The 24,329-nt window shown below is 38.4% G+C and overlaps 1 protein-coding gene across 3 annotated transcripts in view; it reads left to right on the plus strand.

Moving 5' to 3' along the window:
• LOC130907147 (membrane-associated guanylate kinase, WW and PDZ domain-containing protein 3) overlaps positions 1-24,329 on the plus strand; it is a 148,605-nt gene that overhangs the window by 72,739 nt on the left and 51,537 nt on the right. For all 3 annotated transcript variants that reach the window (XM_057821982.1, XM_057821983.1, XM_057821981.1), the window contains 2 exons: positions 20,631-20,750; positions 22,723-22,863. In XM_057821982.1, the coding sequence (XP_057677965.1) occupies positions 20,631-20,750; positions 22,723-22,863 (261 nt within the window). The remainder of the gene's footprint in view (positions 1-20,630; positions 20,751-22,722; positions 22,864-24,329) is intronic.

Genomic DNA, 24,329 nt, shown 5'->3' on the forward strand with positions numbered 1-24,329 from the left:
CTGACTATAGCACCAGCATATTAGTAACTAGTTTAGATGTTCAATGTATTTCTTGTTGTTGTTTGTGTATGTGTTTCTTTTCTTTCTTCTCTTGTATTTCTTTTCTTCTGTCCCCCCATAATCCCTTCCTGTTCGCTGCTTTGTCATAATAAAAAGGTATTTTGAATGATCACAATGGGAGTATGTCAGACTCTCAATGTGAAACATTAAAACTGTTCAGAATCCGGGCACTGAGACTTCCATTCTCTGTGTCAAACAGCTGAACAGGACAGGTTTAAAAGAAAAAAAAAATGTGCAGGAAGTGACCCAGTAATGCCCAAAAATCAACAAGAACTAACCTAAAATCAACAGGAAGAGACAAATGAACTAGAAATGACCTAGAAAGTCTCCAAAAGTAAAAGGAAATGACAAGTGGACAGGAAATGACATGGAAATTCCCTAAAATCAACAGGAAATTTAACAAAATAAACAGGAAGTCACCTTGCAATGCTCAAAAACAAACATGAAATGACAGGAAATGCCCTAAAATCAATAAGAAATGATACAAAATGTACAGCGTGTGACTTCAGAATGCCCCAATATCAACAGGAAGTGACCTCGTAATGCCCCCAAATCAACAGGAAGTGATGCTTAATCAACAGCAAATGAAAAGTGAACCGGAAATGCCCTGAAATCATCAGGAAAGTATCCCAAATGTACAGTTAATGACCCGGAATGTGTCAAAATCAACAGGAAGTGACCCAAATGAACAGGAAGTGACCTTATTTTTGTTTTTATTAACAAACTAACTGTTGAGTTTGAGTCACTTTCTCTTCATTTTGGGACATTTCCGGGTCACTTCCTGTCCAGTAACCCAAAATGACTAGAAGTGACCTGTAAATACCTCAAAATTATCAGAAAGTGACCCTTGAATGCCTCAAAATCAAGAGGATATAACCTGAAATGCCCCAAAATGAACTCACGAGATGCCCTTGACGGCCATTGTTATGACATCAAATCCATTTTGAATGGGTGGATTGGAGAGTTACTGTTGTCCGGGCAACGAGGGTCGTGGATTTTGCCACCTCAGCATCAAAGGGGCTCTTGGAGTCTTGTCAGTCGTGTTATCAGTTGGATATCGGTAGTTCTCCTGTGTTCCTTGTGTTAGGACGGACCGTCCCGCCATTTGTTGTGGACTGTCCGGGAGAACTCATTGCAAGACTTGGGGCGTCAATCTTGCTCATGACGCACACGTTGGACTTTCCGAGATAAGATGTCGTCGTGTATCTTTTATGCCCTATCTTCTGATTGTTTTCCTTAAACTATGGTATAAATGCTATTTATTTCATATCGGGTGTGATAGAGTACTACAAACATTTAGACAGTGCCTAAGAGAAAAGGTACTCTCCTTTATACCTCTCTGAGTATTCTGCGCTGAACTATTGGCGTCATCTTTGGTGGACGGCCACTCCTTGGGAGTGCCAAACTCTCTTCATTTGTAGACAACTTCTCTGACTGTTGATAGATGAACATCCAGACTTTTAGAGATGGTTTTGTATCCTTTCCCAGCTTTGTACAAATCAACAATCCTTGATCACAGGTCTTCAGACGGCTCTTTTGACCGAGCCATGATGAACATCAAACAATGTTTCTCATCAAGACATTTCTTACCAGGTGTGTGTTTTATAGTGGGCAGGGCAGCTTTAAACCATACATCAGTGATTGGGCACACACCTGTGTTAAAATGTTTGGTAAAAATTGGTTTCAATTGCTCTTTAAGTCTACTTGGGCAGAGGGTTCACTTACTTATTTTTCCCCCTTCTGTCATTGCATGCCGTCCTCATTGAAATATGAAAACCTGTAAATGTTTGGGTGGTTTTAGTTGAAGCAGACACTGTTTTTTCATCTGCATGATTTTGACAAAGATCAGATCACATTTGATGGTGATTTTATGCAGAAATGTGAGAAATTCCAAAAGGTTCAGACCCTCTTTCATACCACTGTACTATCGATTTTGAGTCACCTCTTATTCATTTTGGGACGTTTCAGGGTCACTTCCTGTTCAGTAACCCAAAGTCAACAGAAAGTGACCTAGAAATTGCCCCAAATCAATAGGAAGTGACGCGTGAATGCCCTAAAATCAACAGGAAGTGACCAAAACTCCCGAACTTCCGCAAAATGTCCGAATTGGCTGCCATTGTCGACACTAGACTAGCTAGAAAGTTTATTCGGTGCCGTCCCTCCCGCTTCAAACGGACTGGACAAAATGTTAGAATGGTGAGAAAAGTAGCTGTCAGCGAGTTGCTGCGTAAAAAAAGACAAATACAGATTTTTTTTCACCCTGTTAGTTTTCCTGAACGTGAGCTTCTTGCGCTATTTAAAGAGCCGGCGTCTGATTTCTTCAAGGCTTGTCAGGAGATGATCTTGTTTGATCCAGGAAATGGTGTTTCAAAGCGCATCAAAATGGAAAGCCGGCACAATCTAGCAAATGCGCTACAAATAGCTGGAGGGAATAAATATGTCAATCGTGACTTTCAGGGATTGAAATAAAGCAAACAAAATCCACTCAAATAAAAGTACTATTACATTAAGGGAATTAGAATTAGGGAAAAGTAAAACTACTGGTGTAAAAATCGAGCCAAAGTAAAAGTAATTAGTTTCCATACATACTACGAATGTGTAATTTCAAATAAATACATTGCTCCATTTCCAACCCATTGGATACAATGGGAAGTGTCCCAGAAATTCTTCATAATGTACAGGAAGTGACCTAGGAATGCCTCAAATTTACCAGAAAGGGACCCTGAGTGTCCCAAAATGAATAGGAAGTGACTCAAAATCAATAAGAAGTGAGCTGCAAATGCCGTCAAATGAACAGGAAGTGATGGGGAAATGCCCCAAAATTATCAGGAAGTGGCCAGCGAACAGGAAGATACCTGGAAATGGCCTAAAACCATCAAGAAATATTCAAAATATACAGGAAGTGACCATTGAACAGAAAATGACCTGGAAATGTCCTAAAATCAACCGGAAAGTATCTAAAATATACAGGAAGTGACCATGTCACGCTCCAGAATTAACAGAAAATAACCGATGAACAGGAAATGACCTGGAAATGCCCTAAAATGAACAGAAAATTCAACAAAATGTACAGGAAGTAACCCTGCAACGCTCCAAAACCAAAAGGAAGTGAACGGAAATGCCCTAAAATTACCGGGAAATGATCCAAAATGTAAAGGAAGTGACCCTGCAATGCTCCAAAACTAACAGGAACTGACTGAAATCAACGGGGAAAAATCCAAAACAACAGGAAGTGACTTCGTAATGCCACAAAATCAACAGGAAGTTACCCTAAATCAACAGGAGGTGACAAATGAACAAGAAGTGACCTGAATTTACCCTGGTATTAATAAGCAAGTTATCCCAAATGTAAAGTTAACGACCCGGAATATGTCAAAATCAACAAGAAGTGACCCAAGATCAATAAGGAATTAACCAAAATCACTGCAAAGTCACAAAGAAATGTCCTAAAATCAACATGAAGTGACTCAAAATAATAGGAAGGGAACCAAAATTGACATGAAGTGACCCAGAAATGCCCTAAAACCAACAGGAAGTGACTCAAAATGCCCCAAAAAAAACAATAGGAAATGACCAAAAATCACCACGAAGTGACCCGGAAATCACCTTAAATCAACAGTGACCCAAAAATCAAGAGAAAATGATTCAGAAATGCCTTAATTCAACCGAAAGTGAAGTAAAATCAATAGGAAACGAACCAAAATCACCATGAAGTGATCAGAAATCTGTAACACCAACATGTGACCCAAAATAAAAAAGAAACCAACCAAAATCACTACAAAGTGACTACTAAATGTCCTAATATCAAAAAGAAGTGACTCAAAATCAATACGAAGTGCAACCAAATCGACAGGAATTGCCCAAAAATCAATAGAAAGTGACCCAAAATCAATTTTTAAAAAATAACCAAAAACCACCACGAGGTGACCAGGAAATACCCTAAAGTCAACACTGACCTAAAAGTCAATAGAAAGTCCTCCAGAAATGCCCTAAAATCAACCCGAGGTGACATAAAATCAATAGGAAAATGAACTGAAATTACCATCAAGTGACCCAGAAATGTCCTAAAACCAACAGAAAGTAACTCAAAATCAATACCAAAATTAACACAAAGTGACCCAGAAATACCCTAGAATCAACAAGTGACCCAGAAATGTTCCAAAATAGACTGGAAGTGACCCAAAATCAATAGGAAATGAACCAAAAGCACCACGAAGTGACCTGGAAATTACCTAAAATCAACAGGAAGGGACTCAAAATCAATAGGAAATGAACTAAAATCACCACAAAGTGACCCAGAAATGTCCTAAAATCAAGAGGAAGTGACTTAAAATCAATAGGAAATACCAAAATTAACAAGAAGTGACCCAGAAATGCCCTAAAATATAGAGGAAGTGACCCTAAATACATAGGGAGTGAACCAAAATTAAGCGGAAGTGACTAAATCAATAAGAACTGAACCAAAATAAAAATGAAGTGACCCGCTAATGCCCTAATATCAACAGGAAGTCACCCAAAGTCAATTAGAAGTGACCTCAAAATGCTCCAATATCGACAGGAAAAGAAGTTTCAATAAAGTAAATCGTCTGATCTTGCCCCAGCGCTGCCAGTTTTATTCCCCTTTCCCCGTATGTTGTATTTGAGCATGAAAAATGACAAGTCGGGTATTTTGATTGCTATCAAACGTCAAGAGGATGCAAAGTTGACACGACGACATCAGACACGCCGCTCCTCCCCCGCGGACAAATGGAGCGTCCACAGCTGACTCATTAGCTCCTAAGAAAGAGACGCGCGACACGTCGGCCCCAGGGGAAGGATTTCCGCACGTATGATCGACACGTTTTGCGAGCTCGGAGATGGATGAGAAGCTGTCCATCAAAAACCGCTAATGACTAGCGCCCTGCTGCAAAAGGCCGTCTTATCTCTCTCTTGACATTCATTCGTATAAATAGAAAATGCCATTTGTGGAAAAATTGCTCTCGATGTGTCACTTCTTGGTTTTTTTTGTCACTTCCTATTCGTTTTGGGGCATTTTCCGGTCACTTCCTTGTTAACTCATTGGCTGCCGTTGATGTCCCTAAAGTTAATTTGACCATCCCAGCCCAAATGGATTGGATGTTTCGCTTCATCAATGGCAACAATTGCCACTTTCATTTTTCTACTTCTCTTCTTCTACTTTCAAATACATGTTAATTTTACGGCATTTCTAGGTTACCTCTGGTTCAATAGTCACTTCTTGTTGGTTTTGGAGCATTTTAAAGTGCCTGTGACAGCATAAAAAAATCTTAAATAGCATTATTATGTGAATTATAATCATATTTTGAGACGATTCGACTATATACAGTGTATCACAAAAGTTAGTACACCCCTTGGATTTCTGCAGATATTTAAGTATATCTTTTCATAGGACAACACTGACAAAATGACACTTTGACACAATGAAAAGTAGTCTGTGTGCAGCTTATATGATAGAGTTAATTTATTTTCCCCTCAAAATAACTCAAAATATAGCCATTAATATCTAAACCCCTGGCAACAAAAGTGAGTACACCCCTATGAAAAAACATTCCCACCACCATGCTTGACTGTAGGCATGACACACTTATCTTTGTATTCCTCACCTGGTCGCCGCCACACATGCTTGAGACAATCGGAACCAAACAAATGAATCTTCGTCTCATCAGACCATAGGACATGGTTCCAGCAATCCATGTGCTTTGTTGACATGTCTTCAGCAAACTGTTTGTGGGCTTTCTTATGTATTATTAGGGCTGTCAAAATTATCGCGTTAAAGGGCGGTAATTAATTTTTTTAATTAATCACATTAAAATATTTGACGCATTTAACGCACATGCCCCGCTCAGATTAAAATGACAGCACAGTGTAATGTCCACTCATTACTTGTTTTTTGGCGTTTTGTCGCCCTCTGCTTGTGCTTGGGTGTGACTGATTTTATGGGTTTCAGCCCCACATGAGCATTGTGTAATTATTGACATCAACAATGGCGAGCTACTTGTTTATTTGATTGAAAATTTCACAAATTTTATTAAAACGAAAACATTAAGAGGGGTTTTAATATAAAATTTCTATAACTTGTCCTAACATTTATCTTTTAAGATCTACAAGTCTTTCTATCCATGGATCGCTGTCACAGAATGTTAATAATGTTAATGCCATCTTGTTGATTTATTGTAATAACAAACAAATACAGTACTTATGTACCGTATGTTAAGTGTATATATCCGTATATTGTCTTATCTTTCCATCCCAACAATAATTTACAGAAAAATATGGCATATTTTATAGATGGTTTGAAGTGCGATTAATTACGATTAATTAATTTTTAAGCTGTAATTAACTCAATTAAAATTTTTAATCGTTTGACAGCCCTAACCGTCTTCAGAAGAGGCTTCCTCCTGGGGTGACAGCCATGCACACCAATTTGATGTAGAGTGTGGCGGATGGTCTGAGCACTAACAGACTGACCCCCCCCCCCACCTCTTCAATCTCTGCAGCAATGCTGACTGCCACTCTGTAATGAGTCACATGACATTTTGGAGGGAAAATGACAAGCAGTACTCAATTTGGACATGTAGGGATGTACGTTTTTTCAAAGGGGTGTACTTACTTTTGTTGCCAGGAGTTTAGATATTAATGGTTACATTTTGAGGGGAAAATAAATGAACTCTATTATATAAGCTGACACGGACTACTTTTCATTGTGTCAAAGTGTCATTTTGTCAGTGTTGTTCCATGAAAAGATATACTTAAATATCTGCAGAAATGCGAGGGGTGTACTGACTTTTGTGATACACTGTACAACAATTTGGCGAAGCGCAGATGACGAGAAATTAGTCTTTCAATTTGCCGTTTAGCCCCTGCCTGTCATTATAGCGCTCTAGCGTCCCCAAGCTGGAGGATGACGTCGGCATGGTGACAATTTCATCTGATTTAGAATTCAGCCTATTGAGGGGGAATTATTCAGAAAGAGGAAAATGCCACGAAGAGAGCAGCAAAATGTCATTGTTTCAATCTCTCTACTCCAATATTTTTACAGGATATTCTTTTCATCGAAGTATTTTTCCCCAATTGCTAAATAAATGTTATGGTCAGGACAAATAAGTCTTGTGCTAAATGGAATATGAAATATTATAAAGATGTATTTATTCAGTACGATATGGCAAATTACTCCATAATGGCCAAAACTGTCGACTTCTTGCACCTCCCGAACAATATTTTATACCACCGGCGTTAGTCCGTTTTTTGTCATTTCCCTGCCCCGGCTTCGAGAGATTCGAAAGAAACAAACCAGTAGGCGTGACAGCTAGTCGACATGCTAACCCAAACCGAGCGGCGTTTCCAAGACTTATTCTCGCCTTTCGAAGCGAAAAATCACACAAAACTACCCCGAATCCTGTCACACGAAGTCGATTGTCATCACGGATCGGCAATCCCGCCGGTGGCGAGCAAGTTACAGCTCGTCATTCCCCTGCTGCGGGCAGGAGAGCTCGTTTGCCGGGGAGGCAGCTGGAGAATGACCGCCGGACAAACCGGCAGACATCGGAGGAGCGCGTAGCTGCCCGAGCCCAACCTGAGGATAGTGGTCTATTGCCGGGCACACGAAGAGGGCAGAGGGGGCTGGAAGTCTGGACGATATGGAGAACCACACGAGCATAAGCCGAGTATAGCGCTCTTCCGGCAGGCACACGAGGACCGAGGGGGGTGTGCAACAAGCCGCTGGTTGTCGGCCGAGTAGCATTCTCTGTGGACAAGGAGCATTGTCAGCCACAAAATGCAAGCCACATCCTTATTAAAACGTGTGCCATGATCCCAGTATTTGACATAATACAAAACACGAATTTTACTCACTTCCTCATAAGACCAATGGTCCCACAGTTGACGGACTTGTTTTGGCCAGTCTCGGGGTGAACAGGAACTTTTTGAAACCCAAAAAGGCTCACATGCATCTCCCTGGTGCAGCAACAAAACCCTGCAACGCATTTGGCTGGCATGATGCGAAAAATAAACGAATTAATCCGCAAAATCAGATGTCACATTCGCATTCGTCTTCAACCCGAGACTGGAGCCGGAAGTCACCCATTTTCGTGGCGTGGGATTAAAAAAATTGAATTAATAAAACGATCGCTTCCACACACATCCAGGCAGTCCATTTCATTCAGGAGCATAAAATACTGCATGAAATATGAAAAAAAAAAAACTTGCTTTTTGCGGTCATAGGCACTTCAAGATCACTTCCTGTAGATTTTGAGGCATTACAGGGTAATTACTGTACAGTTTGGGTTATTTCCTTTTGCGTTTGGGGCATTTCCGGGTCACTTCTTGTTGATTTTGAGTCATGTCCTGTAGATTTTGAGTCATTTCCTGTTGATTTAAGGGCATTTGTGGGTCACTTCCTATTAGTTTTGGAGCGTTGCAGTGCCAGTGTCGGGGTCACTCGTACATTTTGTCACGTTCCGGGTCATTAACTATACATTTGGGATATTTCCTTGTTGATTTCAGGGGATTTCCGGGTGACTTCTTGTTCATTTGTCACTTCCTGTTGAGTTTGGGTCACTTCCTGTACATATTGGATCATTTCCTGTTGATTTTATGGCATTTATGGGTCACTTCCTATTAGTTTTGGAGCGTTGCAGTGCCAGTGTCAGGGTCACTTGTACATTTTGTCACATTCCAGGTCATTAACTATACATTTGGGATCATTTCCTTGTTGATTTCAGGGCATTTCTGGTCACTTATTGCTCATTTGTCACTTCCTGTTGAGTTTGGGTCACTTCCTGTACATATTCCATCACTTCCTGTTGATTTTGGAGCATTTTAAGGTCACTTCCTGTAGATTTTGAGGCAATAATGGGTAATTACTGTACATTTTGGATTATTTCCTGTTGATTTTGGGGCATTTCCAGGTCACTTCTTGTTCATTTGTCACTTCCTGTTGATTTTTGATCACTTCCTGTTGATTGAAAGGCATTTGCCGGTCACTTCCTGTTAGTTTTGCAGCGTTGCAGTGCCAGTGTCGGGGTCACTTGTACATATTGACACATTCCGGGTCATTAACTATACATTTGGGATAATTTCCTTGTTGATTTCAGGGCATTTCCGGGTCACATCTTGCTCATTTGTCACTTCCTGTTGAGTTTAGGTCACTTCCTGTAAATATTGGATCATTTCCTGTTGATTTGATGGCATTTCTGGGTCACTTCCTGGAGATTTTGAGACATTATGGGGTCATGACTGTAGATTTTGGATAATTTCCTGTTGATTTTAGGGCATTTCAGGTCACTTGCTGTTCATCGGTCACTTCCTGTTTTGGAGCATTGCAGTGTCAGTTTCTGTACGTGTTGGATAATTTTCTGGTGATTTTAGGGCATTTCTGGGTCACTTCTCATGCATATTGTACAATTTCCTTTTGACTTCAGGGCATTTCTGGATCACTTCCCGTTGATTTGGACACATTCCGGGTTATTAACTGTACATTCAGGATAATTTCATTGTTGATTTCAGGGCCTTTCCAGGTCACTTCTTGTTGATTTGTTACTTCCTGTTGATTTAGGGTCACTTCCTGTACATATTGGCTCATTTCCTGAGGTTTTTGGGGGATTTCTTGGTCACTTCATGGAGATTTTGAGGCATTATGGGGTCACTTACTATACATTTTCGATTTGGATTTTTTGTTGATTTTAGGGCATTTGCGGCTTACTTCTTGCTCATTTGTCACTGTTGAGTTCGGGTCACTTCCTGTTGATTTTTAGAGCATTTCTTGGTCACTTCCTGTTGATTTGGGGGCTTTTCTGTGTCACTTCATGTTGATTTTGGGTCACTTCCCATTAATTTTGAGTCACTTTCTGTTGATTTTAGGGCATTTCTGAATCATATCCTGTTCATTTTGGGTCACTTCATATTTATTTCCTGAATCAGAATCAGATTAGCTTTATTGTCAGGAATTTCTAGGTCACTTCCTGATCATTTTGAGGTACTTCCTGTTTATTTAGCGTTAATTCAAGGTCACTTCATGTTGATTATAACTTTCTGTCTACTTTGGGTCACTCCCTCTTGATTTGGGAGCATTCCTTCCTGGTCATGTTTTTATAACCTGTATTTTGTTTTTATCAACTCATTCTCTGCCATTCACGATGCTAGATATCCAATCCATTTAAAGTGGGTGGGTTGGCAGCGAATGAACGAACATTCACTTCAAATGGCATTGAGTATTGAACATTTTAGCACAGCACCCTCTACTATTGTGTTGGCAGGTTCTTGTCAAGGAGAAGTGTGAAACGGGAAGGGATGGCGCCGTATGAAATCTTTCCCTCCCCCTCCATCTAATTAACACTCTTCCCTGATCCACCTGCTGATACCGGAGCTAATTACAGGCTTCTCAATTTATGACAATTCTTGTGGGGATGCTTTGCATTTTTCGATCGCTACAGACCCCCCCGATTCCAATGCATTGGACGTCTCACGCTTCCAAAGGCAGAATTAAGATAGAAGTGACCCAAACTGACCAGGATGAGACCTAGACATGCCCCAAAATCAACAGGAAGTAACCCAAAGCAACAGAAAGTGACCCAGAAATGTTCAAATCAACATGAAATGATCCAAAATGTACAAGAACAGACCTAAACACGAGTTGACCCTAGGGAAATTCCAACGACCCGGGCCGGCGGGAATCCAACAACCTGGCCAAAAGGCCTTAGTTTTAACCCCTTCTACTGAATCCATTCTAAAAGCTGAAAAAAGGCTTCGAAATACAAAGTTCACAATTTATTCCAAGTCGACAGCAATCAAAAAGCAAGGCAAAAACAGCAAACAGACCCAGACGAAGAGCAAGGCTGGATCCATGGATCCATATCACAGGTCAACAAAAGATTCCCAAGAAAAAACAGCGCTAGCTAAAGAATTCTGTCTTTTGAAGGTTTTGTGGGGTGGGCTGTTGGCCGGAAGAAGGGTGTGTTCGGGCGTTGTTTAGGGTTATTGTCCGTTGTGGATTGGGCAGGAGAGTTCGGGCATTACTGTTGTCAGGGCAACGAGAGTTGAGGATTTTGCCGGCCTCAGCGCCGCGTCAGTTCTGAGTGTCAACTTCTCAGATGCAGGTTCCTCTGTTATCGGATGTTCCTTGTGGGAGGAGAGGATGTCCTTTTATTGTTCTGGACTGTCCATTGTTGGTTACCAGAAGAGCTGATGGTGGGTTTTGGTGGTTCAGGCATTGGCTTGTAGATGTCTTGGCCATCACCTGCTTGTCTCGCTCAGTCAGCCGCATGACGCGTATGTTGAGCTTCCATAGTCAGCAGGCATTCCGTATCTGTTATGCCCTTTTGTGCCCATTGTCTTGGCGCTGCAAATTCCAATCACTCCAAGTCCAACTACTTATACTTCAAATATGTTCTACTTGTTTTCTTGAACTATGATTTAAATGCTATTTATTTTATATGGGTTGTTTTAGAGTAATACAAACATTCAAACATAGGAAAGGATACTATTCCCTTCAAAAGCATCTCTTATTTTTGTGGACTTGAAAAGAGCCGTCAACGCGCTAACCCGCCGAGGTCAATGGCAATCGTTTCTGACGACGGATCGTCGATCATCGGAGCGCAACTGAGAGACTTTCGCCGGGCCTCATTAATATTTCATTAACTTCCCATCGATCGGCGGAATCAAAAGCTAAATGAATTGCCTGTCGGAAAAGTGCAAAAGTTGTCCTTTTCTGATCAATCGATGATTATCATTGGAGCGAAACAAAAATAAATAAATGAATCAACATTAGACAAAAAAGAAAATTTTAAACACAGTTTTTAATTAATTGATGGTAGTTTCGCATGCAATTCAAAAGCAACCATTCATGTTGTTCCTTTTTTATTTTCAATGGGGTTTCTTCAGTGCGCCGGACAACCCAAACCTTTTGGCCCATTGATACCGCTCGAATACCGAAATGACCGGAATTCTCATGCGATGCAGTGAATCTTTCCAATGACCCCCAAAATATTACAGTTCGAGCCAAAACGCGTGTTTGTTTTTAAAAAAGAATTTAAAAAAAAAACATTTTCATATATTTCTCATATACTGTGAGAAGCAGAAGTATTGTACCCCTGAGAAAATCAGTGCTAATATTTTGTGCAAAAACCTTTCTTTGGAGTCACAGAGGTCAGGCGCATTCTGTAGTTCTTCACTAGGTTTTCACATACAGTGCTGGCCAAAGGTATTGGCACCCCTGCAATTCTGTCAGATAATGTTCAATTTCACCCAGAAAATTATTGCAATTACAAATGATTTGGTAGTACAAACCGGATTCGGTTGAAGTTGGGAAATTGTGTAAAATGTAAATAAAAACGAAATACAACGATTTGAAAATCCTTCTCAACCCATATTCAATAGTATACACTACAGAGACAACAAATTTCATGTTCAAACTGATAAACTTAATTGTTTTTTGCCAAATAATAATTAACTTAGAATTTCATGGCTGCAACACGTCCAGTAGAAGTTGGGAAAGGTGACAAAAAAAATACTGAGAAAGCTGAGAAAAGCTCATCAAACACCTATTTGGAACATCCCACATAGGAGTGTGACAAAATATCGAAATGGTGATATATCGTGATACTTTGTATCCCAAAAGGTTATCGATATGCTCCTGTCAAAAATCGAGATATCGTTTTAAAATGGTGTCAATTAACAAAAAAAAAAAAATTATTATTATTTTTTTTTTAAAGGCTGCCATTGACTGTGCTCGACGCCCAATCCATTTAGACTAGGAACGTTCGTTCCTTCAAAACCAGCGCATTCACAGTCATTCGGTCCGATTTTGCTTTTCATTTTAGGGCATTTACAGGTCATTTCCTGTTGAGTTTGAGTCATTGCCTATAGAGCCTACCCACGTACCACGTGCTCGCTGTATGGTTCCGCCCACTTGTCCGTCAAAACATAGTGTTAACCTGTTACGGCTACGTACATTTCTCCTATTTACGGCGTGTTTTTCTGCTCCTTAACATTAATAATCAAAATGGTGAAGGCGTGTGTGGCTGTTGGTTGCACTAACAGAGAAGATGGAAGGAGAGACTTGAAGTTTTACCGTATTCCGAGGGATCCAAAGAGGAGAGCGAAATGGACGGCTGCAATTCGACGTGAAAACTGGACACCAAAAAATCACCACGGACTATGTAGTAGTCATTTTATATCCGGTAAGATGCATTTAATATATATTTAGAGGGTTTTGGCCTGACAACCACAATTAAGATCATTGCTAGGCTAGTCGCCGACAACATACGACGTAGTACGACATAGTTTCAAATTCAAGATGTTTGTGACTTCCCTTTCTTCCACCATCGTTATTTTTTGAATAATATTTAGCTGGTACCAAGTGAAAGAAACTGGCCTCGTCTACGGGGCTGACAAATAACCACAATTAAGATCATTGCGAGGCTAATCGCCGACAACATACGACGTAGTACGACATAGTTTCAAATTCAAGATGTTTGTGACTTCCCTTTCTTCCACCATCGTTATTTTTTGAATAATATTTAGCTGGTACCAAGTGAAAGAAACTGGTCTCGCCTACGGGGCTGACAAATAACCACAATTAAGATCATTGCTAGGCTAATCGCCGACAACATACACGTATGTATGTCGTGAGAGTGCTATCGCTAAACCATATAAACATTAAAAGCCTTAACTCCATTGACAAACGACATGAAATACATTAGACTTGACAGTGGATGTTAGCAATAACAAAAGATTTTGAATTGAAAATTTCGTAACTCACCTTTCCAAGCACAAGATAGATTCCTGCCGAATTTTCGTGGACGAGGACCTGTTTCACTTAACCAGCAACGAAGTATTTATAAGCCTCCAAGCTCTTGAAGTTTTTCAAATTTTCGTGAGAATAGGCTGATTTTGTGTGGACAAGATAATTGTAAATATCTGCGTAGCAGATGTCAGGCAGACAGGGCGAAGACAGTGGGTCGAAAAACATCGATTTGGGCATCAAATATGGATCTGGCAACTGTACAGAACGAAGCTTTTCCTCATAACGCCTTTTATGCAGCAGATCCAGTGAGTTTGCGGCATCAGAAAGCACCGGGTCTTCCATGAAATGCATTTTAAATTCCGCCATCAATTGAAAACAGTGCTAATACAGAGTCAAAATGACGGACAAGTGGGCGGATCCATACAGCGAGCACGTGGTACGTGGGTAGGCTCTATTCATTTGGGTGATTCCCAGGTCACTTCCTGTTCTGTAACACAAAATTAAACAGCAAAATAAAATAACCCAAAATCAACAGAAAGTAACTGAAAATCAACAGGTAAATGACCTTAAATGGCCCAAAATTACTTACTGCCTGGCATTGGCTGCCACTGACGGCCATAGACGTTCAATCCGTTTGAAGTGGGAGGTATGGCAGCGAATGAACGAATGTTCATTCGCTGCCACCCTCCAAGTTCAAACGGATTGGACGTCTACTAGTGATAAACTCATTCCAAATCACAGCAGAAGCTTGTTTTTCTGTTTATTAGTTTTTTGTAAAATATCCTAGAAGGATTTCCTGACCAATGTATCAAAAACCGTAACGCCATATCGTCAGATCATCGTTATCGTGAGCTTTGTATCGCAAATCGTATCGTATCGTAAGGTACCAAGAGGTTCCCACTCCTAATCCCACATGTGATCAGGCTAATTGGGAACAGGTGGGTACCATAAAAGGAGCCTCCCCAAACATGCTCAGTCATTCACAAGCAAGGATGGGGCGAGGTTCACCACTTTGTCCACAACTGCGTGAGAAAATAGTTGAACAGTTTAAGAACAATTCTCAAAGCAAAATTGCAAGGAATTTAGGGATTTCAACATCTACGGTCCATAGTATCATCAAAAGGTTCAGAGAATCTGATGAAATCAATGCACGTAAGTGCCACGGCCGGAAACCAAGACTGAATGACCGTGACCTTCGATCCCTCAGACGGCACTGCCTTAAAAACCGACGTGTGTGTAAAGGATATCACCAAATGGGCTCAGGAAAACTTCAAAAAACCACTGTCAGTAAATACAGTTCATCACTACATCAGTAAGTGCGGGTTAAAACTCTACCATGCAAAGCAAAAGCCGTTTATGAACAACATCCAGAAACGTTCTCTGGGCCTGACCTCATGTAAAATGGACTGATGCACAATGTGCACAGTGTTTTTGGAAACACTGGACATCGTGTCCTGCGGACCAAAGAGGAAGCGGACCATCCGGACTGTTATCAACGCAAAGTTCAAAAGCCAGCAACTCTGATGGTATGGGGGTGCATTAGTTCTCATGGCATGGCAGTCCAGTGCCAGAGGTAGCAAAACAACCCCAAAACATCAGGAAACCTGCGCCATGTTTGACTGTGGGGATCGTGTTCTTTTCTATGAAGGCCTCATTTTTTTTCTGTAAACTTTATGTTGATGCCCTTTCCCAAAAAGCTGTACTTCTGTCTCATCTGACCAGAGAACATTCTTCCAAAACGTTTTTGGCTTTCTCAGGTAAGTTTTGGCAAACTCCAGCCTGGCTTTTTTATGTGTCTGGGTCAGAAGTGGGGTCTTCCTACCATAGAGTCCCTTTTCATTCAGACGCCGACGAATAGTACGGGTTGACGCTGTTGTACCCTCGAACTGCGGGACAGCTTGAACTTGGTTGGATGTTAGTCAAAGTTCTTTATCCACCATCCGCACAATCTTTTCTTGAAATCTCTCGTCAATTTTTCTTTTCCGGCCACATCTCGGGAGGTTAGCCACAGTGCCATGGGTTTTACACTTATTGATGACACTGTGCACGGTAGACACAGGAACATTCAGGTCTTTGGAGATAGACTCGGAGCCTTGAGATTGCCCATTTGACATTTATCCGGACCATTTTTGGAGTTTTGTGTAAAATGATGATCCCTTTTTTTGTGTGTTTTTTCATTAAAAGCAAAATAAATGAAGATATTACTATCAAAGCATTTGTAATTGCAATCATTTTCTGGAAGAAACTGAGCATTATCTGACAGAATTGTAGGGGTGCCAATACTTTTGGCCAGCAGTGTATGGAAACAGGGATTCTGGCCCATTCCTCCACACAAATCTTCTATACATCTGTCAGGTTTCTGGGCTGTTGTTGAGAAACACCAAGTTTCAGCTCCATCCAAAGATTTTCAATTGGATTGAAGTCTGGAGACTGGCTAGGCCACTCCAGAACCTTGATATGCCTTTTACACAGCCATTCCTTGGTCAGCTTGGCTATAGGCTTGGGATCGTTGTCAGGTTGGAAGATCCAGCCACGACTCATCTTCAAGTCTCTGACTGAGGGAAGGAAGTTCTGGCTCAAAATCTGCCCATACATTTCACCATTCATCCCCTGCTTTATACAGTACAGTCATCCTGTCCCCTTTGCCAAAAAGCATGAGGTTTCCACCCCCATACTTCACAGTGGGGATGGTGTTCTTGGGATCGTACTCAACCTTCTTTTTCCTCCACACACGACGAGTAAAGTTTGCACCAAAATTTTCTACTCATTTGACCACATGACTTTCTCCCATGGCCCATCTGCATCATTCAGATGGTCCCTGGCAAACTTCACATGTACTTGCTTCAACAGGGGAACCTTCTGAGCAATGCATGATTTTAAACCATTGCACCGTAGTGTTCCACTGACAGTAGCCTTTCAAACTGTGCATGACCAGCTCCTTTCTCTGGTGTCTTTGGAAAGCTCTCTGGTCTTGCCCATGGTAGCGGTTGGATTAGGACTGACTGTGTGGTGCACAGGTACAATAACGGGCTCAAACGGGTGGTGGGTGGGTGGGTGTTTGGTGACTCATGGGGTAAAGGACTTTTTTTAAGGTAGACTGACAACTCTTTAGTGTCATAATTATTGCCCATTCTAAGAGGTACAAATACTTATCAACCCCAGTAAATTACAAATAAATGATTTAAAAATCATACAATTTTAGTTTCGGATATTTATTCATTTTATTTTTTTTTTTTTTAAGATTATGTCTCTATAAGTGGAAAGGCATCTATGATTGAAATTTTAGACCTCTACCTATTTTCTAAGTGGGTGAACTCGCAAAATCACAAGGGGTTCAAATACAGGGTGTCCATAAAGTCTCTTTACCATTTCAAAAATTTATTTTTTTCCAGATTTATTCCATTGTATTCAGTGTTTATTAAAGTTTTTTATTACACTGCATTTGTGTGTTTTTCTTCATCGAGACATCCATTTTTGCAAATGTTTACGTTGACCTTTTAACTGAATATGTGCCACCACAACTGAATGACCTTCAACCAACCATCATTTTTCAGCAAGATGGTGCACCACCACATTGGGGGCTGCATGTTCGTGGGTTCCTCAATCAAACATTTCCAGACCGATGGATTGGAAGGGATGGGCAAATTCCTTGGCCGCCACGTTCACCAGATATCACTCCCCTGGACTTCTTTCTATGGGGTTATGTTAAAGATATTGTGTATCAAACAAAGATAAGGGACATTACTGACCTTAAGTGAAGGATTACTGATACCATTGCCACAATTGATGAGGCTATGCTACAGTGAACATGGCAAGAAATCAAGTACCGTCTTGATGTGCTTCGTGCAACTAATGGTGCCCAAGTAGAAGTGTATTAAAAGAGGTTAAAAAAAACTTCAATAAACGCTGAATACAAGAGAACAAATGGCAAAGAGACTTTATGGACATCCTGTACTTATGCTCCTCACTGTATATCTAGCCCCACATTTTTTTATCTTATTCACATAAATCAAACATTAAAAAATTCTGTAATGTATGGGGCATAAAAGTCATGTACAGAATTTGCCAAAAACCTATGGGTCATCCAAAATTCACCAAAAACGTTCCAATTCTTTTCCAATGGGGTGTCATTGGCATGTACTTTGTCGTTCTATTCATTTCTGATGGCCAAATTTCACCTTTATTTTCAATGGCAGAAAAACATTGGTGGTTGTGATTTTTGACCAAAAACTTACCGTTGCAGCGCGTTGACATTCAACTGCGCCCAAGTAAGTCCATGCCATTGACATTCATGCAAGTCCATGCCATAGACAGCTATGTATGTCGATTCTATTGATGCCAATGTACTTGGATTCCATTGACAGCCATGTACGTCTATGCCATTGAAACCAATGTACGTCCATGCCATTGACAGCCATGTACAGTGGGGCAAATAAGTATTTAGTCTACCACCAATTGTGCAAGTTTTCCCACTTGAAAAGATTAGAGAAGCCTGTAATTGTCAACATGGGTAAACCTCAACCATGAGAGACAGAATGTGGAAAAAAAACAAAAACAAAATCACATTGTTTGATTTTTAAAGAATTTATTTCGAAATTAGAGTGGAAAATAAGCATTTGGTCACCTACAAACAAGCAATATTTCTGGCTGTCAAAGAGGTCTAACTTCTAACGAGGTCTAACGAGGCTCCACTTATTACCTGTATTAATGGCACCTGTTTTAACTCACTATCGGTATAAAAGACACCTGTCCACAAGCTCAGTCAGTCACACTCCTAACTCCACTACGGCCAAGGCCAAAGATCTATCAAAGGACACCAGAGACAAAATTGTAGACCTGCACCAGGCTGGGAAGACTGAATCTGCAATAGGTAAAATGCTTGGTGTAAAGAAATCAACTGTGGGAGCAATTATTAGAAAATAGAAGACATATAAGACCACTGATAATCTCCCTGGATCTGGGGCTCCATGCAAAATCTCACCCTGTGGCGTCAAAATAATAACAAGAACGGTGAGACAAAATCCCAGAACCACACAGGGGGACCTAGTGAATGACCTACAGAGAGCTGGGACCACAGTAACAAAGGCTACTATCAGTAACACAATGCGCCGCTAGGGACTCAAATCCTGCACTGCCAGACATGTCCCCCCTGCTGAAGCTGGTACACGTCCAGGCCTGTCTGCGGTTTGCTAGAGAGCATTTGGATGATCCAGAAGAGGACTGGGAGAATGTGTTATGGTCAGATGAAACCAAAATACAACTTTTTGGAAGAAACACAGGTTCTCGTGTTTGGAGGAGAAAGAATACTGAATTGCATCCGAAGAACACCATACCCACTGTGAAGCATGGAGATGGAAACCTCATGCTTTGGGGCTGTTTTTCTGCAAAGGGACCAGGACGACTGATCTATGTAAAGCAGGGGTCATGAATTAAAAATCCTCGACCCTGACGGGACCCCAACAGGGCCCTGACAACCTGGCCAAAAGGCCAGACTCTGTGCGTCCACCTTAGTTTTAGCCCCTTGTACTGACTCCATTCTGAAAGCTGAATAAAGGCTTCAAAGCACGAAGTTGACGATTTATTCCAAGTCGACAGCAATCATTCAGGAAGGCAAAACAGCAAAGAGACCCAGGCGAGGACGAAGACTAGATCCAGAGTCGCCATCAACATAATTCCCGAAAAAAGCCGTGCTACCTAAAAAAATTCAGTCTTTTGAAGGCTCTTGTGAGGCAGGGCTGTGATCCGGGTGAAATGTGTGTTTGGGTGTTATTTAGGGTAATTTTCCATTGCAGGTTGGGCCGATGAGTCTGTGTGTCATTGTTGTCAAGGCAACTAAAGTTGGAGATTTTGTCTGCCTAAGCGGTGAGTGTTCAAATTCTCAGCCGTGGAGTTTTGTAGTTATAGGGCGTTACTTGTGGCAAAACAGGATGTCCCGCCATTTGTTCTGGACGGTCCAGAAGAGCTGATTACAGGATTTGGTGGTGCAGATGTGGACTTGTAAAAGCCTTGCCCATCACCTGCTTGTCAGAATCAATCGCTCAAGAAGTGACCTGATATCAATAGGAAGTTAATACATTTCTCCAAGGTTTTTTTTTTTTTTTTTTTTTTAAATCATTTTTTGAATTTTTTATTAATTTTCAATTTTCATCAATTTTTAACTAAACAAAAAATGAATATAAATTATCTAAACCTGATTATTTTTTTAAAAAAATGACACTAAAAGTGGTAAATAATTTTTGAAAAAATGAATCCGTTTTTGATTTCATTTTTATTATCAAAATCACAATTTTTTAAAAATCCTTATTTTTTTAAATCAATACATTTTCAATTTAAAAATTACACTAACAAAAATAAATAATTTTAGAAAATAAAAAATATAAATATTATAAATGTTAAATATAAATATAAATTTTACATTTTAGAAATTTAAAAAAATCAAATGAAATTTTTACAATACAATGTTTTAATTAAATATAATAAACCATTTTTTAAAATTCAGGCCTCAAGGGGTGGGAAAATACGAAACAAAAACACAAGTTACACAACAAAACTGCTTAGTTACAGTCACAAGAGTAAATGTACTTGCTTACTTTCCACAGTACTACTCGAAAAAGACAAGTTACATCGCAAAACTACTTAGTTACAGTAAGGGGTAAATACTTTCAACTCTGGGACTATTTACAGCTGCTGACTTTGATTGACGATGAAGGCAAAAAAAGCCTGAGGAATGTTCACATCATCCACTTAAGAGCTTTCTTGGCTCACTGTTCTTCGTAATGGATGTGCTCTTCCTTTCTTATTTCTTTCCCAGGTACGACCAGGGCGCCGAGAGCAGGGGAGATATCCGGGACCGATTACAACTTTCTCTCCGTTGAGGAGTTTTTTTCTCTGGAGGAGTCGGGAGCGCTGCTGGAGAGTGGAAAGTTTCAAGGTAGTCAACTTATTTGGCCCAATCTGTAGAAAAATACAACTCATCGGCTGCCATGGACGGCGCCAGATGTGATGAATCGGATGAGCAAATGAAATGTCATGTCAATCAACCGTTTAGAGGCAATCATTGACCATAAAATTGTCCAAATCATTTTTTGTGCCTCTAAGTAACACGTTTTAAATCCCACATTTTTTATTATGTTAAAATGTTTTTTTTTTTTTTTTTTTTTCTTATTTCTTAAAAGAAATAAGTAAATAAAAAATAAGGAAAAGTAAACATTCTTTTTATATTTCATTTGAAGTGTTTAAAACAATTTTTTTTTAATTAACTAAATGTTAAAATAATTAATAAATTTACATTTAAAGTGGGAAAAAAGTTTAGTTTGTGTCATTTTAAAGTGTTTGAATAAATTCATTAATTAAAAATTTTCAAATAATTTATTGAATTAAATAAAGTGTTAAAATAATTCATTTTAAAGTTGAAAAGTATAATTATTATTTTTATATAATTTTAAAATGTTTAAATTATTTCCAAAAATAATCATTGAATTAAAAGTTAGAATAATTAAATTCATAAATTTAAATTTAAAGTGGAAAAAAAGAAACCATTTATGTAATTTTAAAAAGTTATTTCAATTAATTATATATATATATATATTTTTTTTTTTTTTTAATTAATGAACTAAATTAAGTGTTAAGTGTTTAAATTAAATAAACTGATTAAAATGAAAAAAAAAAAAAAATAGAATTAATCAAATGTTAAAAGAATTTAACATTTAAATTTAACGTGGGGAAAAAAGTTCAGTTTGTGTCATTTTAAAGTGTTTAAATCAAATAAAGTCATTAATTAAAATATTTCAAATAATTTATTGAATTAAATAAAGTGTTTCATTCATTTTAAAGTTGAAAAGTATTATTCTTTTTGTGTAATTTGAAAATGTTTAAATTATTTAAAAAAAATAATCATTGAATTAAATGTCAGAATAATTAAATTCATAAATTTAAATTTAAAGTGGAAAAATGTAAACATTTATGTAATCTTAAAACGTTAATTTGAGTTGATGATGTATATACATTTGAAAAATTAATGAATTAAATTAAGTGTTAAAAAATAAGTTTACTTAAATTTACAGTGGAATTTTTTAATGTACTTTTGAAGTGTTTAAATTAAACTAATTGATTAAAATAGTGAATTAAAAAATAGAATTAATTAAATTAAGTGTTAAAAATAATTGATGAATTTAAATGATGGGAAAAAAGTAAACGTTCTCTTTCTATACAATTTCAAAGTGTTTAAATTAAATTAAAGTGTTAAAACAATTAAATTGAGAAATTTAAAAAATTAAACATTCAATGTAACAATTTATTCATTTTTATCTTTTATTTGTTGTTAAAATTTTTAAAGAACTAAACTCATTTTTGGATTCATTTTAAAAAGGAAAAATAACTAAATACTCGTATATATATAATAATAATATACGTATATATATTCTTTTAAGTACATTTCATTAAATGGAAAAAAAAAAGTGTAAATATTCTCTGATATTTAGTCTACAGTTTGTCTTTTTATTTTCGTGAAAAACATGAAGTGTCGCGGGCAATGGTGCCACCAAGGGGTGGCCACGGCCCCCCTTATAAATTTGTTGGTCACCTCACTCACCAGTATAATGTCAGATTGCTGTGGAACTCAAAATGTTGACTGGACTACTATGGACTATGCACATAAAATAATTACTAACTTGAAATATAACACAATAAACCAAAGTAGGCATGTCCTGAAGTTTTTCTGACAGTTTTCCTCTGGCCTGTTTACTGCCACAACATAAAAAAAGAACCTGTAATTATGGCTTTTAGTTTTGGTGTGCCTACCCCAAGGTTTTAAGTGGCCCCATTTGCCCATCCCAATGAAAAATTTCTGGAGGCGCCACTGGTCAAGGGAGCTTCAGTTTGACTGACCCAGTCTCACCATTCAGGTAATTACTACGGCACGCCTCGGCCCGTCCACGTGAGCGCTGAGAGCCCCCCGGTCACCTACGAGGAACACCGTGATCTGCTCAGAAACTTCCGCACGCGTAGCAAGTCGCTCAGCAACCTGGAAAAAGAACACCTTCATGGCAAGTACAAATAACAACTACAGAATGACATTATTATGGCGGAATGGCGTCCTGTACATTTTTTGATTACTTCCTATTCATTTTGGAGCAGGGTTAACTCATCAGCTGCATCAATGGCACCCCTATAACAACTAAAAATAAAGTTACAACCAAAACTAAAATCCCAGCTATATTGTGTTTTTTTTTCCCAGGGAGCGGGGGGTATTTATGATTTTTTTTTTTTTTTTTTTTTTTTTTTTTTTTGCTTTTTTTCCAATTTGCGTGGGTTTTTTAGCATTGTTTTGCAGTTTTAACAATTTTTCCACTGTTATGTGCAGGTTTGGAATTTTTTTATTGTTTTTGAGCCTGACATGTTTTGTGTTTTGTAGTATTTTTCTGTGTTATTTTTTTTCCATTTTTTTGGTTTGTAATGTTTTCCTTTGTTTTTTTTAATTAATTAATAAATTTATTTATTTGTTTGTTTGTTTATTTATTTAATTATTTATTCATTTATTTGCAATGTTTTTTTAGTTTTGCTATTTCTTTTCAATTTTTTTCCACATTTTTACCAACCGTTTTGCCAATTTTTGCAGGGTTTTTTGCAGGTTTGCATTTTTTTGCATTTTGGTGGAGTTATTTTATTTTTTTATTTTTTTGTTGCAGTTTTTCAATTTTCCACTTTTTCCAGTTTCATGTTGTTGTTTTTTTTTTTTTGCACTTTTTCCATGTTTGCATTTTATTTTTCTGTTTTTGAGGGGGGTTTTGTCAATTTTTGAAGGGGTTAGTTTTTTGTCTTCTATTTTGCAGTTTTCCACTTTTTACACAGTTTTGCATTTTATCTATTACTTTTAGTGTTCTGTTTTTTTGCAGCCTTTTGAGGTTTTGCCAATTTTGCCTTGTGTTTTTTTTTTTTTTTTTTCAGTAATGCAAAACGATTTATTTTGGCCGTTTCACGAATTGTTCTATTTTTTTGCAGGTTTTCCTTTTTTGTTTTGGATTTTTTGGTGGGTTTTTATTTTCTTTATTTTTGGCAGTTTGGTCAATTTTGGTGTTTTTTTTTTTTGTGTGTATTTTTTTTGTTGCAGTTTTTCAATTTTCCACTTTTTCCAGTTTCATGGGTTTTTTGGGGAGGGGGGGTTTCGCAGTTTTTTTTTTTTTTTTTTTCATTTTTTCCATGTTCTGTTTTTGAGGGTTTTTTGTCAATTTTGGGAGGGGTTTGTTTTTTGTTTTGCAGTTTTCCACTTTTTCCTGTTTCGCAGTTTTTTTTTTTTTTTTTTTTCCAGTTTTATCCATGTTTGCATTCTTTCTGTTTTTGAGGGGGGTTTTTTTCTTCATTTTTTTTTTATTTGCAGTTTTGTCAATTTTTGGAGGGGGTTGTTTTTTGTGTTCTATTTTGCAGTTTTCCACTTTTTCCAGTTTTGTATTTTTTTCCTATTACTCTTAGAGGGTTTTTTTTGTTTGTTTGTTTGCTTTTTTTTTTTTTTTTT

This window comes from Corythoichthys intestinalis, chromosome 2 (assembly GCF_030265065.1).
Source record: "Corythoichthys intestinalis isolate RoL2023-P3 chromosome 2, ASM3026506v1, whole genome shotgun sequence".
In the NCBI taxonomy this organism is placed as follows: Eukaryota; Metazoa; Chordata; class Actinopteri; order Syngnathiformes; family Syngnathidae; genus Corythoichthys; species Corythoichthys intestinalis.